Source organism: Aedes albopictus, chromosome 3, assembly GCF_035046485.1.
Source record: "Aedes albopictus strain Foshan chromosome 3, AalbF5, whole genome shotgun sequence".
NCBI lineage: Eukaryota > Metazoa > Arthropoda > Insecta > Diptera > Culicidae > Aedes > Aedes albopictus.
The window spans coordinates 387925045-387940117 of NC_085138.1; the positions used below are offsets into that span (position 1 = coordinate 387925045).

General features: G+C 37.0%; 1 protein-coding gene across 2 annotated transcripts in view; it reads right to left on the reverse strand.

Annotated features, from left to right (window-relative positions):
- Window positions 1-9395: 9395 nt before the first annotated feature.
- LOC109401597 (chitin deacetylase 1) overlaps window positions 9396-15073 on the reverse strand; it is a 119071-nt gene continuing 113393 nt past the window's right edge. For both annotated transcript variants that reach the window (XM_029875382.2, XM_062855932.1), the window contains exon 6: window positions 9396-11320. In XM_029875382.2, the coding sequence (XP_029731242.1) occupies window positions 10492-11320 (829 nt within the window). In that variant the 3' untranslated portion in view covers window positions 9396-10491. The remainder of the gene's footprint in view (window positions 11321-15073) is intronic.

Genomic DNA, 15073 nt, shown 5'->3' on the forward strand with positions numbered 1-15073 from the left:
CGGCCTGTGTGCCGAGATCTGGGCAAGTTGGTGGCGGTGGTGGTGTAGGTTTCCTGGAATTTCGACGTCTCATGGTGGTTAATTATTTTCCGAACCACCAATCGATCGGTTCAACCGAGGGTGGTAATTCTGGGTAGGTGATAGGTTACACCATTTGCACTTAATAGTATGCTCAAGGGGTTGACATTGATATCTACTAACTACTCGGTGATTCGTGGCAAACAGTGATTATTTCGAGGCAAAGGTTATTATTTTTCTTGATTGATAGACAATGACTAAGCTTGATTTGTGAAGCAACGCTTAAATATGTTTAAAAGGTCGGTTTCAGACGATTACTTTTACTTTTCAATAAGAAGCCTCTTTCTTTCATCATAGAATATTATTTTAAGTCATAATTTTTTACCATTTTTTTACCTTCTGGGCCAACCAAATATGGCAAACCTTTTTTTGTTGCCAATTAAACAATCACTGAGAAAAATCAACAATTCTGAAACAAAAGACTCAACGGTGGCCGAAACCCCACAAAGTAAACATAAACGTCTTTATTTTCTTATAATCCTGATAGAAATCGAACAAAAGAAGCAGACGTTCTTTACGTAACTTTGCAGCATTTTTAATAGAATTAGTGCATGAGTTTTTAGAGAAACTTTAGAGAAATTCTACCATCAGTAGAATGCATTACATAAAAAAGTACTGTTTTAAGCTGCTATCGCATGTATGGGAAAGGTAAGATTTTCATCCCATAAGATGTTATTTTTTTAACTATTGATATGCATCTGGTAAAGTCATGGAAGTTCAAAAATCAATTTATACATATTAGGCATGACTACATCGCAATTAAAGGCATTCTAAAGTTTAATTGCAAGGGTTCTCAAACTTTTCCAACTTTTGATTGTAACAGAATTTGGCGACCCACCATTATGTAGTCATTTAAGATTTATTTAACTCTTTAGACATCAAGTGGCTTTTTTCAGAATTGTAGTAATGCTGGAGAAAACCCTTGAAAAAAAACGCGTTAATTAAAAAGGGCAGCCTCGATGTTTAAAAAGTTTAATGATTCTTAAATGACTAAAGGGTGATACGGTCAAAATTTGGTCATACAATTTGTTTCATAACTTGAGACTGCGTACACCAAAACAGCTGATTTTTGGACCAGTAATGGTACATTATAGGTAGCTTATACCATTAAATTTTCATCAAAATCGGTTTAGTATTCGCGGAGATATTGTGAATCCTGAAAACTGCAATTTGAAAATTTTGTGCAAAGAGGATAAAAAAATAAGAACACATTTTTACTCTTTTATTTATAGAGCCAGAGATACTGAACCAATTTCAATGAAAATTTTTCTGTACGTAACGTATATATATCAAAATGTTGTGTAAAAATTTCATTCAATTTGATCCAGCCGTTAAATAGCTATATTTGTTTAGGTGGTCAAACTTATGTCAAATTTGGTCAAGTCAAGTCAAATTTTGGTCACACATTTTTTTTCATAACTTTAGACTGCGTACACCAAAACAGCTGATTTTTGGATCAGTAATGGTACATTCTATGTAGCTTGTACCATAAAATTTTCATCAAAATCGGTCTAGTATTTGCGGAGATATTGTTGAACCCTGAGATCTGCAATTTTAAAAATTTTGCGCAAAGAGGATTCACAAATAAGAACACATTTTTACTGTTTTATTTATAGAGCCAGAGATACTTAACCGATTTCAATGAAAATTTTTCTGTATGTGAAGTATGCATATCAAAATGTTGTGTAAAAATTTCATTCAATTTGATCCAGCCGTTACAAAGTTATATTTGCTTAAGTGGCACTCGGTCAGTTTTTTTCATATTCAAACTGCTACAACTTTGAAAGTATTCATACAAAATGGCATAGCTTTTCCATAACAAATTTTGTTGGACAATCTCATTTTGTTATAATCATGCTATTGATATACATTCATTAAATTACATTTAAATAACATGTTTTGCTGGAGTACAAGTCCTGTTATGTTTGTACCATTGATCAACTTATCAACAATAGAATAACAGTAACAAGTTTTGAAATCAAAGCAAAAATTCGACAATTATGACCTTCCCTTTGTTTTGTTCCATTTTTATATTCAGTTAAGAAGAAAATTTCTGAGCGCATCCTCTGAAGAATTCCTTAAATAGTATTCGGAAAAACACTTGGAAATTCTGGAGGAACCCTTCGATAAATCCCTGGAGAAGTCTTAAAAGAACTCCTGGCGCAATTTTCTAAGAAATTCCAAAAGTAATTCTTCTGAGAAATTATTGGATTTCTTAAAAGAATCTTTTGAAAAATTCTTGGAGATTTTTTTGAAAAAGCTCCTGGTGAAATCCTCAAAAAAAAAAAAAAATCAGAGAAATCTTAAGATGAACTTCGGGACAAATTATCACAGCAAATTCTGAAGAAATCCTTGAAGGGATTCTATGTAGAATTCTGGAGGAATTTCTAGAGGAGTCTTCGAAAGATCCCGTAGAAGAACTCTCGAAAAATCTCTTCGAAAAATTTTTTCAGATCTATTTATTATTAAAGTTTATGAAAAAATCTGTCCAGGAATTTCTGGTTGAATTAAAGGACAAATTCCTGAAAAAAAACGCCGTAATCCTTAGATAAATCGAATGAGGAATTTTAGGAAAAATATTGCAGAAATTGATGGTGAAAGTCCTGAGGAATCATCAGAGGAAGTTCAGGAGAAATTGTAGCAATTTTTCAAAGGAATCTATGTAGAATGGAAGTTGTATTATTTGAAAATATAAAAACTACTAGAGTGCAATTATCTTGCGTTGTAGTGAACCAACTTAATCACTTAGAATGGCTTAAAAACTGAATTTGATATCAAAGAACAAATGTTGCTCTCCGATTATCATCAATAACATATTAATATCAAAATATGTTGTTGAAATATTTTCCAAATTTACTGTTATTAAGTTGTTATTGAAACAAACAAAACAAGTTATTAAAATGGTTTTCCAGGAACATTTTTTTGTTATGATATTTGTTATTTTGCCACTTATGACAGACAAGTTTCTAACATAATATGTTTTGTAAATAACTTAAAAATAATCGGTTCTATTATTCAGTTATTTTGCCCAAATAACACAGCTTCTTATGCTGTTGTTATTCCCCTCTGCTCGGGATTGCCTTAACTGGGTATAACTTAAAAATGGTCAAACTTATCGCAGTTTTTTTACCCTTATTCGAAAGATTGCAGAATTTTATATCAAATGACATCTTTGAATTGATTGGTTCAGTTAAATAACTAAGTTTTTCAGAGCAAATAGCTCAAAAGTAGAGTGTTTTAATTTGTTTTTGTCAATTATCTTTGAAAAAATGCGTAATAATTTAAAATTCTTTCTCAGGCAAAGCTGTGGCCCCTGTTAATTCGTTCTTTGACATCAAACTTCTATTTCTTATCGTATCCTTGCAATTTCCGGGTAGTCCGAGAAATTCAAGAAAAACTGGAGATTATAAAATTAAAACAGATAATATACACTCCCGATCAAAGGCTTGGGGTCACCCCCTCAAAAACATGTCATTTTTTTTAGGCCCATATCTCCGCCAATTTGCATCCGATTTCAAAATCTAAGGTCTCATTCGAAAGATCATAAGTTAAAGTATCTTTGAACATGATTTAGGTGAAAGTTTTTCAAAAATATTTGTATGTAAACTTAATCCAAAGTTGCCAAATTTTCTATAAAATGAATATAAACTTACGGCAGCGTCGCTGGGAATTGGGTCGACCAAATTTTAAAATGAGAGCAGCAATATAACCTATTTTCTATTGGCTTTCAACTCCTTTTTATCGAACTTGGCTTAAAAAATCTAGAAAAAAAGTTATCAAGTGACTTAACCCTTGATATCATCGACCAAAAGATTGGGGTCACCCCTCAAAATAATGTATCGGCCAAAAGTTTGGGGTCACTATCGTAAAACATGGAAAAGTGATTTGTTGATATCTTTGTCATCTTTCGTTCAATTTTAATTCTTCATGGCTTATTTGAAACATAATAAATGGTACTTACTGCATAGACTGGTTCAATGTCATATTTGTTAAAACTTACATACTAAAACTTAACGTAAAACTGCCTCAATTTTCGAAATGCGTTGAAATGTGTTAACTTTACATAACATTTTTCTGCATAAAAATCGTTGAATACGTAAAATTAAAGACATCTGACGTATATTTAGTTAATTATCTTTGAAATGAGTCAAAAATATTTAAAATTGAACTATAGATGACGAAGATATCATCAAATCAGTTTTACATGTTTTACGACAGTGAGCCCAAACTTTTGGCTGATACATCATATTGAGAAGTGACCCCAAACTTTTGGTCGATGACATCAAGAGTTAAATTACTTAATAACTTTTTTTCCTAGATTTTTTTGCCAAGTTCGGTGAAAAGCAGTTGAATGCTAATAGAAAATAGGTTATATTGCCGCTCTCATCTTTAAATTTAGTCGACCCTATTTCCAGCGATACTGAAGTAAGTTAATAATCATTTTTTTTTTAATTTAGCAACTTTGGATTAAGTTTACATACGAATAATTTTGAAAAACTTTCTCCTAAATCATGTTCAAATTTACTTTGACTTATTATCTTTCGAATGAGACCTAGGATTTTGAAATCGGACGCAAATTGGCGGAGATATGGGCCTAAAAAAATGGTTTTTGAGGGGGTGACCCCAAATTTTTGATCGAGAGCAAGGTTGTTAACCGATAAATTATCGACAGTTAACTCATCGCAAACTCGATAACGATAAAGGTTGCTCGATAATCTCTCGATAACGATAATCAAACGATAAATCAACGCGCAGATCAACGTACCTTCGATAATTTTGCGATAAATCTAGTTACCCTAGTGACGGCATCAACAACGGTTCAGATCGCGAAGAAAATTTTTCGGAGACGTTATCGAGTCGATAATTTCCACAGTTAACTGTATCGCCGATGACGTTTCCGCCTGAATACGTTATCGTTATCGACGATAAACGATAACAGACGTTAACTTTATCGTCGATAACGATAATTTATCGATTAACAACCTTGATCGAGAGTGTATCTGTGGTAACCATCACAAGGGACATATTTACCGAAATTTCTGGTAGAAATCCTCCCAGGAGTTCCGCCAGAAATAGGAATTCCACTGGGAATTCTTCTCGCAGTTTCAACAGGAATTCTACTGCATATTCCACCAGAAATTCTTGTAGCAGTTCCACCGAAAATTCCTATAGAAATTCCACTAAGAATTCCAACAGGAATTCCGCAGATATTTTTTGCGGGAATTCCACTGAAAATTATTCTCCAAATTCAAACGGGATTTCTACTAGTGATTCCACCAAGAATTCCTCCAGGAGTTCCAAAGATAATTCCTGCAGCAAGTCCTCCAGGAAATTCATCGAGAAATTCTCAAGGATTTTTTCCGGTAATTCCATTAGTTCTGATCGAAAGAGGAAGTTACAACCGAAATTCGTGTAGGAGTTGCACCTTAAATTTCTGCCAGTAGTTCCAAAGAGAATTTCTCTAGGAGTTCCACTATTTTGTTTTTGAGTTCCACAAATTATTTCTCAAGGAGATCCACTGGGAATTCCTCTAGGAGTTCTTCCGGGAATTCCTGCGAGAGTTTCACTGATCCTTCTCCGCTAATATCCAGCTATTGTTGTAGGAGGTTTATCTTGAATTCCTCCAGCAAATCCACCGTGAATTACTCTAGAAGATCCGATGGGAACTCCTCTATGACTTCCACCGAGAATTTCTATAGGGAGTACCACCGGAGATTTCCCTAAGAACTACAGCAGGAATCTCTCTAGGAGTTTCACCAGGAATTTGTCTAGGAGTTCTAAATTGAATTTCTCTATGAATGTCACCATTTATTTTGCGAATTTCTACGGGGAAGTTCAGCAGTAGTTCTTGTAAGAATTGCACCGGGAATTCTTCTCCACCCAACATTTCTTCAGAAATTGCTCTAGGAGTTTCAAAGAGAATCTCTCCAAGAATTCTTGACATGATTTCTCCTAGTTTTCCTCAGGGAAATTCACTAGGAGTAAACGGGAATTCTTTAAGCAGTTCCACCAGGAATTCCTCAAGGACTTCCACAGGAGTCCTCTTAGGAATTCCACCGCGAGTTCTTCTAGGGTTTCTACCGGGAATCTCTCTAGCAGAAATTCCTTCAGTAGATCTCCGGAAATTTGTTCACTAGTTTCAGGAAATTTCTACACGTGATCGTCCTGAAATTACTTCAAGAGTGGCTCGGGAAATTATTTTCATGATTTTTCCAGCAGTTTCGAGATTTCCTATAGCCTATAGGAGATCGACCTGGAATACCTTCAATAGTTGCTCCAGTAAACTCATAGAGGAATTCCCTGCGGAAATTTTAGAGGATTTACCGATGAAACTCCTAGAGGGATTCCCGGTTTGACTCCTACAGAGACTTCTGGAGAAATTTCTGGTGGAGCTTTTAGAGGAGTTCTCAGCATAACTTCTGGAGTAATTCTTGGTGGATCTCCAGGAGCATTTCAGATTGTAGAGCACATCCTGCAATTTTCTAAAATACGGAATCATCCGACGGTAAATTTTCAGCATTTATAGAAAAAAAAATATTACACTGGTCTACAACATTTTTTTCAAGAAGAAAAATCCAAAATAGGTCTAAAATATAAAATATCTAATGCCGTTTTTCTTTTGCAACCTGGATTGGAACTGGATTGCAGAAAATGTGTGAACAAACAAACGTCAAACAAACTCACACAAACTTTAGTACAAGCGAAACCGAAGTCAGGTTGGGGGTGAAACTGTGATCTCATCCAGTTCCAACCCAGGTTGGAACTGGATCAAAAAGAAAAACGGCATAAGAAACATTAGGAGAAACACCTATTTTATAAATTTCATGTTTTCATCAATTTTTGTTATCATTTTAATATAGGAGTAGCGGTGGAAAAAATAATATGAAAAATTTTCCGAAAAAGCAAAAGGTGGTGCATTTTTAAAACATTGATTAATTACAAGAAAACGTGTGGGACTTGGTGAGGGATCTTTAACATATGAAGGGCCCAAATGCAAAGGGATGTAAGCGACCATTTTGTCGATTTTGAGCTGAGCATATAAAAAATCGTCAGGGTTCAAGCTTTCAGGAACTTTTTAGAAGATTATTTCTACGATGATTGGAAAAATTACAATAAATCGAAGAAAATTGGGTAGATTTTGGAACTTCATACATTTTGTATGGGATGAAAAATAAAAGACATTACACCATCTTCGGCCAGAGACCGCACGGACTGAACATTCAATAACATTAGACAACGGACAGCACATATATAACACCCAGTGGCCCAGTGGAGAATTTTCCGTTTGACGAAAAGTTTTCCCCGAATGGAGCGGGAATCGAACCCACACTCCGAGGCTTACGAGACACCTAAACGACTGACGCCGCTAACTGCTCGGCCACGAAGCCCACCATTTGGTGAAAAACTTTGAACCGGGGTCTTGTCACTTACACCCGTTTGCTTCTAACCCCCTTAAATTTTGATGTTTGTGTTTAGTTTGAATAAAATGCTCTTCGTCAATGACGTTTAAAAAGTTAGCGTTTTAGAGGTATTTCAAGAGAAAATATTGAAAAACCTGTATTTTACTCTATTAAAAATATACTTTGTCTTCAAGGCAATCGAATGAACTATTTGAAAGTTGAAATAAATATAAAATGTTCTTAGACAGTTTTTCTACATCACCATCGGATTCCAAGCTACAATTTTGCAAAATAAATGTGTGCGAAAACACAAACGAGATTATTAACTACATGATGGTCGATCATAAAGGTTTGCGACTGTGACTTGGCGTGAAAAATAGTCCAATTTAAATTAAAATTTGGATCACCGCAGTCAAAAAATAATTATAATGACCATTAAGGGTCTGTTCCAATTGGAGAATTCAAATTAACATTCACTTAAACTTGACAGTCCGATAATTATTTCCTTAGGAGAACTGTCAAGTTTAAGTGTCGAACTGTCAAATTTAAGTAAAAATTAATTTTAATTCGCCAATTGGAGCAGACCCTAAGAGTGCCACTAGAAATTATACGAGGCTACTCAGTGGACTATGCTTTTGATAGGAAAATAAAATAGGACTCATATAGCCGATGCGGTAAGCGTACGGGTGTTCAGTATAACCATACTGAAGGCGACAGACTCGATTCTCAATCGGTCCAGGAACTTTTCGTGAAGGAAATTTCCTTGACTTCCTTGGTCATAGAGTATGCTCGTACCAGCCACGTATCCTTGATATACACATTCAAATTATAGACACTATAGATTCCATAGACTCGCGGAGGCGAAGACAACTGTATCCGAACGAACTGTCAGTTCGTGTAGCCAAACGAGCATGACGTCCTTATTTCAATAGCGACAATGGATCGTCATATTCGCTTGATACACTTAAAATTCACGGCAAACCACACTAAAGTCGTATTGCTCAACCATGTCTCCGGGAGTCTATGGAATCTATAGTGTCTATAATTCAAATTGAGCGCTTCGTAGCCGAGCGGTTAGCGGCGTCAGTCGTTTAGGTGCCTCGTAAGTCTCGGAGTATGGGTTCAACTCCCACTCCAGTCGGGGAAAACTTTTTGTCAAACGGAAAATTTTTCCACTGGGCCACTGTGTATAATTTATGTTGTCCGTTGTCAAATGTTGGTAATGTTTAGTCTGTAGAGGCCGCAAGGTCGCAGACGGTGTAATTGCCTCTTTTTTTTAATGGTCATTCGCAGAGGAAGCTCTCAGATAATAACTGTGGAAGTGCTCATAGAACACTGGTAAAAAGCAGGCTTTGTCCCAGTTGGGACGTTACACTAAGGAGAAGAGAAGAGAAAGAAAACCAATGTTGTCCAGCTTTGAAGTCTAGCTTCTAGTGATAATTCCTCACTCGTTACCAACCCACTAGTCGCAGCAAAAATTGGCGGATACCTACGTAATCCCACTTGATTGACTTCTACTCTCCGTACGACAACCCGGATGACGGCGACGGTGATAGCCAGTGGTTTCAAGCTGGAAATATGGCTGAACAACGATCAGCAACTGTCGGGCTGACTGGAACACCGCAGACCAACTCGGCAAACCCGATCACCTTGGCGGCCGCGATCATACCTATTGGCGAAGAAAGAAAATTACACTTTTTTTTCGCTGGGACAGCCTCCGCCACATCTCATTCTCCGCAAGGCAATCTGGGCTGCCCCCCAGCAAGGTAGTGGTTAGGTCGATTTCGGAATAGGGTCGCTTGATTGTTGGCGTTGCTGGACGTTGGGAGGAAAAACAAATAGAAGAATCGAGGCCGATGGTCTTGTACGGGTGAAAGGGAGAGTTTGTGGTGTTCGGAGTAATCAGTACGAGATTGGTTTTCAGTTTTTATTAAATTTTTAATTTATTACTTATTACGATGAGTAAAACCCCCTTCTTTACTGGGGGGAGTCAAAACGTTTACATTTTCGGTGAATTTTCTTTTTCCAAAACTTTTTTTCTTGTGTTTTCAGATCTTTTCATGTTTTTTTTTGCAATTTTTCGCCCTTCTTTAAGGGTTTCTTTTCGAACGTTGGTCTTACTCGATGAAGAGCCTAACTTGGAAGGAATCATCCGAAAAATAACTTGTAGTAGATTTTGGAAGAACAATTCAAATCACTACCCTAACGTTTTACAGTCAAAGTGCTAATAAAAAGTGAGTTTTGTTCGTTGTCTTTCGCCATTTGCTTTTGTTCTATCAAGTAAGATCACTTAAAATTAGGCAGTTGAACAGTATTTACATTTTACACAAATATAAAAAATGTATAGCTTGGAGAAGAGTAAGGCAGCAATTAAAGTTAAAATGTCGTTTCAAAACATAATAATACGTTTAAAAAATATAAACATTTCATTTTACTTCAATTACAATAAGGATTGCGATTGTTTTTTGTTTTCATTTGCTTTCATAATTAAATTAAATTAAAAACGACACAAAAAATATATCCACAGCATGTTTTTGTTCTCTCAAGTATCTCCATTCGAATCTTGATTGGGCGTTCCCCAGGTCACGAGAAGATGTTGTTGGTTCGGTGTTGTTGATGGATGTTGTTTTATTGAGAGAGATTGTTTTGAGAGGGGTTCTTCTCGTGAGGGAATCGTCCTAGGCCTTTCCATGTCTTTCAATGATGATGTTGGTTTATCGCGCGATTCATTGATTTCACATTTCACTATGTTCGAACATTTCACAGAAACCCCGGCTTGTTAGATGATTTGATTTTGATGGGGGTTCTACCTTATCAAGTCTTTTTTTTCTGTTCCATTCAACAAAGGAGCTGATTAGAGGGTGAGGCAAACGAGGGGCTTAACGATAGTCTAGGTATGTTGTAAAAATCATAGTTAAAATAGTTCAAAGCAGATAACGGTCAGAAAAAAAGGAGTTAGCTAGAAGTTTCCTAAGGTAGAGTTTGAGCCCCTCGCAAATACTTCGGACTGGGCTTAGAAGAAACCATCACCGGTGGGATCGTTGACCCATGGGTAGTTGTTGGGGCAACGCACGCAAGTCTGCAGATTGATGGTTTCTCCGGGAACTTCCTTGGAGGTCAGTTTGCACGAGCTAGGCACCCAACAGGCTGGCTTGCCCTCGACGGCGCACTTCTCCCTCCATGGTTCGAAGTTCTTGACTTCGGATACCGTACGTGGGTTCTGGATCCACTGGATGACCTGGGTCATGGTGACGAAGTACACATCGTTGTGGTTGGACAGCACCTCATCGATCCAGTACACGAAGGCGTCGAGGAACTCGGGGTTGTTCTTGAGCCAGGCAGCGTGGAAGTACAGTCCCAGTGGGGCACGGTTCTGTTCGTAGTGACGATCGAAGTTATGGTTCAGGAAGTTGTAGAACTGGTCTCCGGTCAGGATGTTGGAGCAAGAGTCAACCATAGCGCATCCAGGGAGGTATTCGTCGTTGTTCGGGTCCTCTCGGCGATCCAGTTCGTTCATGACCATTTCCCAGACGGCGTGCGAACGGGTTGGGCAGCTCTGCAGGTTACCGTGGCAGCGGTGAGGCATACGGAAGTACATGGTGTACGGCCAAAGTGGAGGGTTGGACAGCGGAGCGGTGATGGTCGAATCGTACAGGAAAGCCTGCTCTTCCATCATGGTGAACTGGTTGTTTCCACCGACTCGCAGATATGGGGCACGGACTCCGACCACCGAGTTGTCCGTCAGGTTGGCGAACTTTTCGATGATGATACGCATACCGGCCATTTCCTTGGCCCAGTCATCGACGGTAGCGTTGGACCAGAAGCGTTCGTCATCGTTGTGGCTATGGGTAGGGGAGAGAGAAAGAATTTGGTTGTTTATTTGATGACTCGGCTCTGCATGTGTGGTCCTCTGTGATATGATTGTTAAATTATGAATAAATTATGACTAGTATCTGGGCCGACTGAGAATCGTACCCTCAGCATGGTTTTGCTGGATATCCGCGCATTTACCGCTTCGTCCCACATTTATTATATATTAACGAAACATAAACATTTTTGTTCATTGTGGTTAAGGGGGCAATAGAGGGCCTCAAAGAGGAACAAAGCAACGCAGGGGTATTTCAGGAAAATAATCAGGGGTATTTATGGGAATTCAAAGGAAAATAGCAAAAAAAGATCTCAAGGAGGGGCAGGATAAAAACTGATCTCAGGGGTTTAACGTTAAAAAATTCGTTATTGAAATCATCGGCATCATCAAACATTTGAAAGCAGTTTTTTCGTTCAAAACAAAAGTCATTGCTATGAAAATATATTCACTGTACTCCACATGAGGAATAGAATGCAGTGAATATATTTTCATGGTCGCTTTGATTTACAGCGAGAAAACTGCTTTTTATTTTCTAAAAAATGATGACGGATGCTTGAGCCTTAAAGAGACATAACGGGGTCTTAGGGAACCTTGAAGAAATGAGGGAAAAGGAGCCATGCAATGGCTTAAGGTTGGCTAAAGATGATTTCAGATGGATTTAGGGGATTAGGTGCAGAAATGGTTCAGAAGGGGTTTCAAATAAAGGAAAAAATGGTGGCACAATTTGTCTCCGAATAATTTAAAAGTAGCTAAAGTTAATTCTTAATGGATCAAACGGGTGTCCAGTACGCATTAAGGGAGAATGCAAGTTTTAATGAGTTTTAATGAATGGGGAGAAGGGAAGGGGAGTGTTGTTCCAAGGATCTTAAGGAATAGTGGCTTCGGGATGGAGGGAATGCTAGATGTGGTTTTAAGGAGGTAGGGTCGTTTTACATGGAGTTCAAAGGGGTTTGAAGAGGGGGTGTGTCAAGAGGGGTTTCCAACAGGGTTTCAGGGGGCTTTCAGAGCCGTAGCGTGGTTCCACGTTGCCCTTGGCAAGTACCCATATTGGCACCTTTTTTTTCGAAATTATTATTTTTTCAAGGTTTCCCATTTTTAATGTCTCGCATAGAATTTCTTACGCATCTTTTTAAGTTTCTTAAATTTTCTAAATAGTTCTATGTGAATTTTTTTGGGAATTTCCACTGGGATCATTGTGAGGAATAATCACAAGTATTCCCAAAAATTTTATGAAACGCTGTTTCCACAGATTTCAAATTCCTCTAGTTATTTTAGATTCTGATAGATGAGTTTAAAAAAAAAAATACCAAACGAGTGATAAATATGTTTTATATCATGAGAATATTCCCAACGAGAATGAAGATTTTTTATCCATTAATGATATTTTTGCATTCATGACAGACAATTTTCATCACTAGTACACCATTTTGACTCTAGCCTTACTTTTGGGGAAGCCCTCAGCATAAAAATATTGAAAATTTTCAAAAAATATGGACTGCTTGATTGGCCAGCTGCAGACGACACAAATCACAAATTTTAAATATAATAGCAATATTTTCAAAATCGGATTTCGTGCACATGTAGAGTGTGGATCAAGGTATCTCCTTATTTTTTTTTTCAGGTGGAAAATGTTTTTCGTTTTTGCAGAAACCATTTTTTTGTGAAATTTTGTTTTAAAATGGTTTCTGAAAAAACTAAAAACATTTTCCATCTGGAAAAAAAATCAGGAGATACCTTGATCCATACTCTACATGTGCACGAAAACCGATTTTGAAAATATTGCTTCGTTATTTTATAAAAAATCAAAAACCAAAAAGTGAGGAAATGGATCCAGTTTCGCCTTAAGCAAGGTTTCGGACACCGATATTTTTTTTATATTTTTAATAAGCTATCCCGGCAAACCTTGTACTAACACCAACTGAATTTAGACATGAAGTTCTGTAGTGAAATGCCCCGCAAAAGTAAATTTAAAATTACTGCTTTCCTGGCGGATTTTCGCAATATTTTTGCACTCGAAAACGTCGGAGCCCTATACGAATGCAGCAGTGTCGTCGCGGCAAATCGTGACATATAAACACCATTCCCATTCATATAGAATGGAATACCATATTTGAGTATCTAAAATCCATTTCATACATTTCGTGAACTGATTGCTCTTAATTCGTGTTTCTTTTATTTTGCTGTAATATGTCAGTCCATATTTTTTACGCTTTTATCCACGGTGCAATAAGTAAAACCCTTCGTGACATGAAAAGCATTCGAATATGACCAAAAGTTGTAGTAAAATCATATTTAAAATTGCTGTATCTCAGATATCTAAGCATATAGCAACATTTTGCTGCAAACCTTTTTATTGCAAATTAAGCGTGCTTTCATAGAATTGGGTCCAACAAATGTCTAATAGCGTATTTAAACAATTTTCAAAAATGAAGCATCTTTATTATTTTTATGTCCATTATTTCTCCACCATGACCCACAGTGCAATAAACTGCATTAGATGTCCACTATCTATAATTTCTGCCTGTCTGTCTGACCCTTATAGACCCTAAAACTACTGGACTGATTGACGTGATAATTTGTATGCGGGAGTTTTGACGTCCGGGGAAGGTTCTTAACATGGTCTGAGACCCCTCCCCCGCTGGAAAGGGGCACTCCCTTGTAAAAAAAAATAATCAAAAAAACGATTTTTTGACATTATTGATTTTTAAGTTTTATTTTAAAAATAACTTTTTTTTTTCAAGTGCACGTTCTCCACATAGTCCCATTTATTGTCCAAAATAGTACCGGAGACAGCACACCAATCGGACAAACCGTTTCTTAGACATATGTTTGAAAATTTTCACTGTTTTTTTGTTTAGGTATATATCTCAAAAGTTCTAGTGGTAGAAGTCAAAATGGCGAACTTATTATGCAAATTGACCTTTTATTTGTCTCAAATTTCGCATTCGCATTATTAATGACCAAAATAATGCGAATGCGAATTTGGGACAAATCATACCATTATTCATTGTTTTGTCAAAAACATACCATTATTCATTGTTGGAATTTCTCTTACACAAGCATCATTCTTAAAAAAATGTTTTTTTTTTATGAAACTGATTCAAAATATTTTTCAGGAATTCATACTGTTTTGGCATATTTTTTCTAGAAATGCGTCCTGAAATTTCAGGTTTTTTTTTTAATTTTCGACGAGTTCTTCAACGATCTTGTTTTTTTTTTCTATTCCCTATGTCAAGATCAATAAGCTTTTCCAAAAGTTCTTTCCGAAGGTTTACTCTGGAGTTAAAAAGCAGTTGAAAAGAAATATGTTCCATGAAGATCTGCATTGCAAAAGCAAAGTGCAATCGATACAACAAATTATAAAGGAATGCACAGTGTGCATTCCTGGCAGTATGCGAATGTGAAATAGCTCCATTCTGCCCACTTCTAGTCTCAGGTCTTTTTGGCGTCCCATTGAGACCGGCGCCCATGGCGGAGACCTACCTGGTCAAGAGCACGCTACGGCCTTGAGACTTTTGGGGCTTCCAGGGCGTTTTTATTAAGGTTTCAGAAAGGTTTCGTGGGAAGTTGTAGTGAGGACTAGACCTCCTTGCCTACTCATTTCATTGTATTGGCTTTTCTTGGTTGCTTGAATGTATCCTGAATATCTTTAAGGACCCTTTCGTTGTAAATAGCTAGAAACTCTCATAAAACCCCATCAAAACCTCTAACATCCTTCTGAAACCTC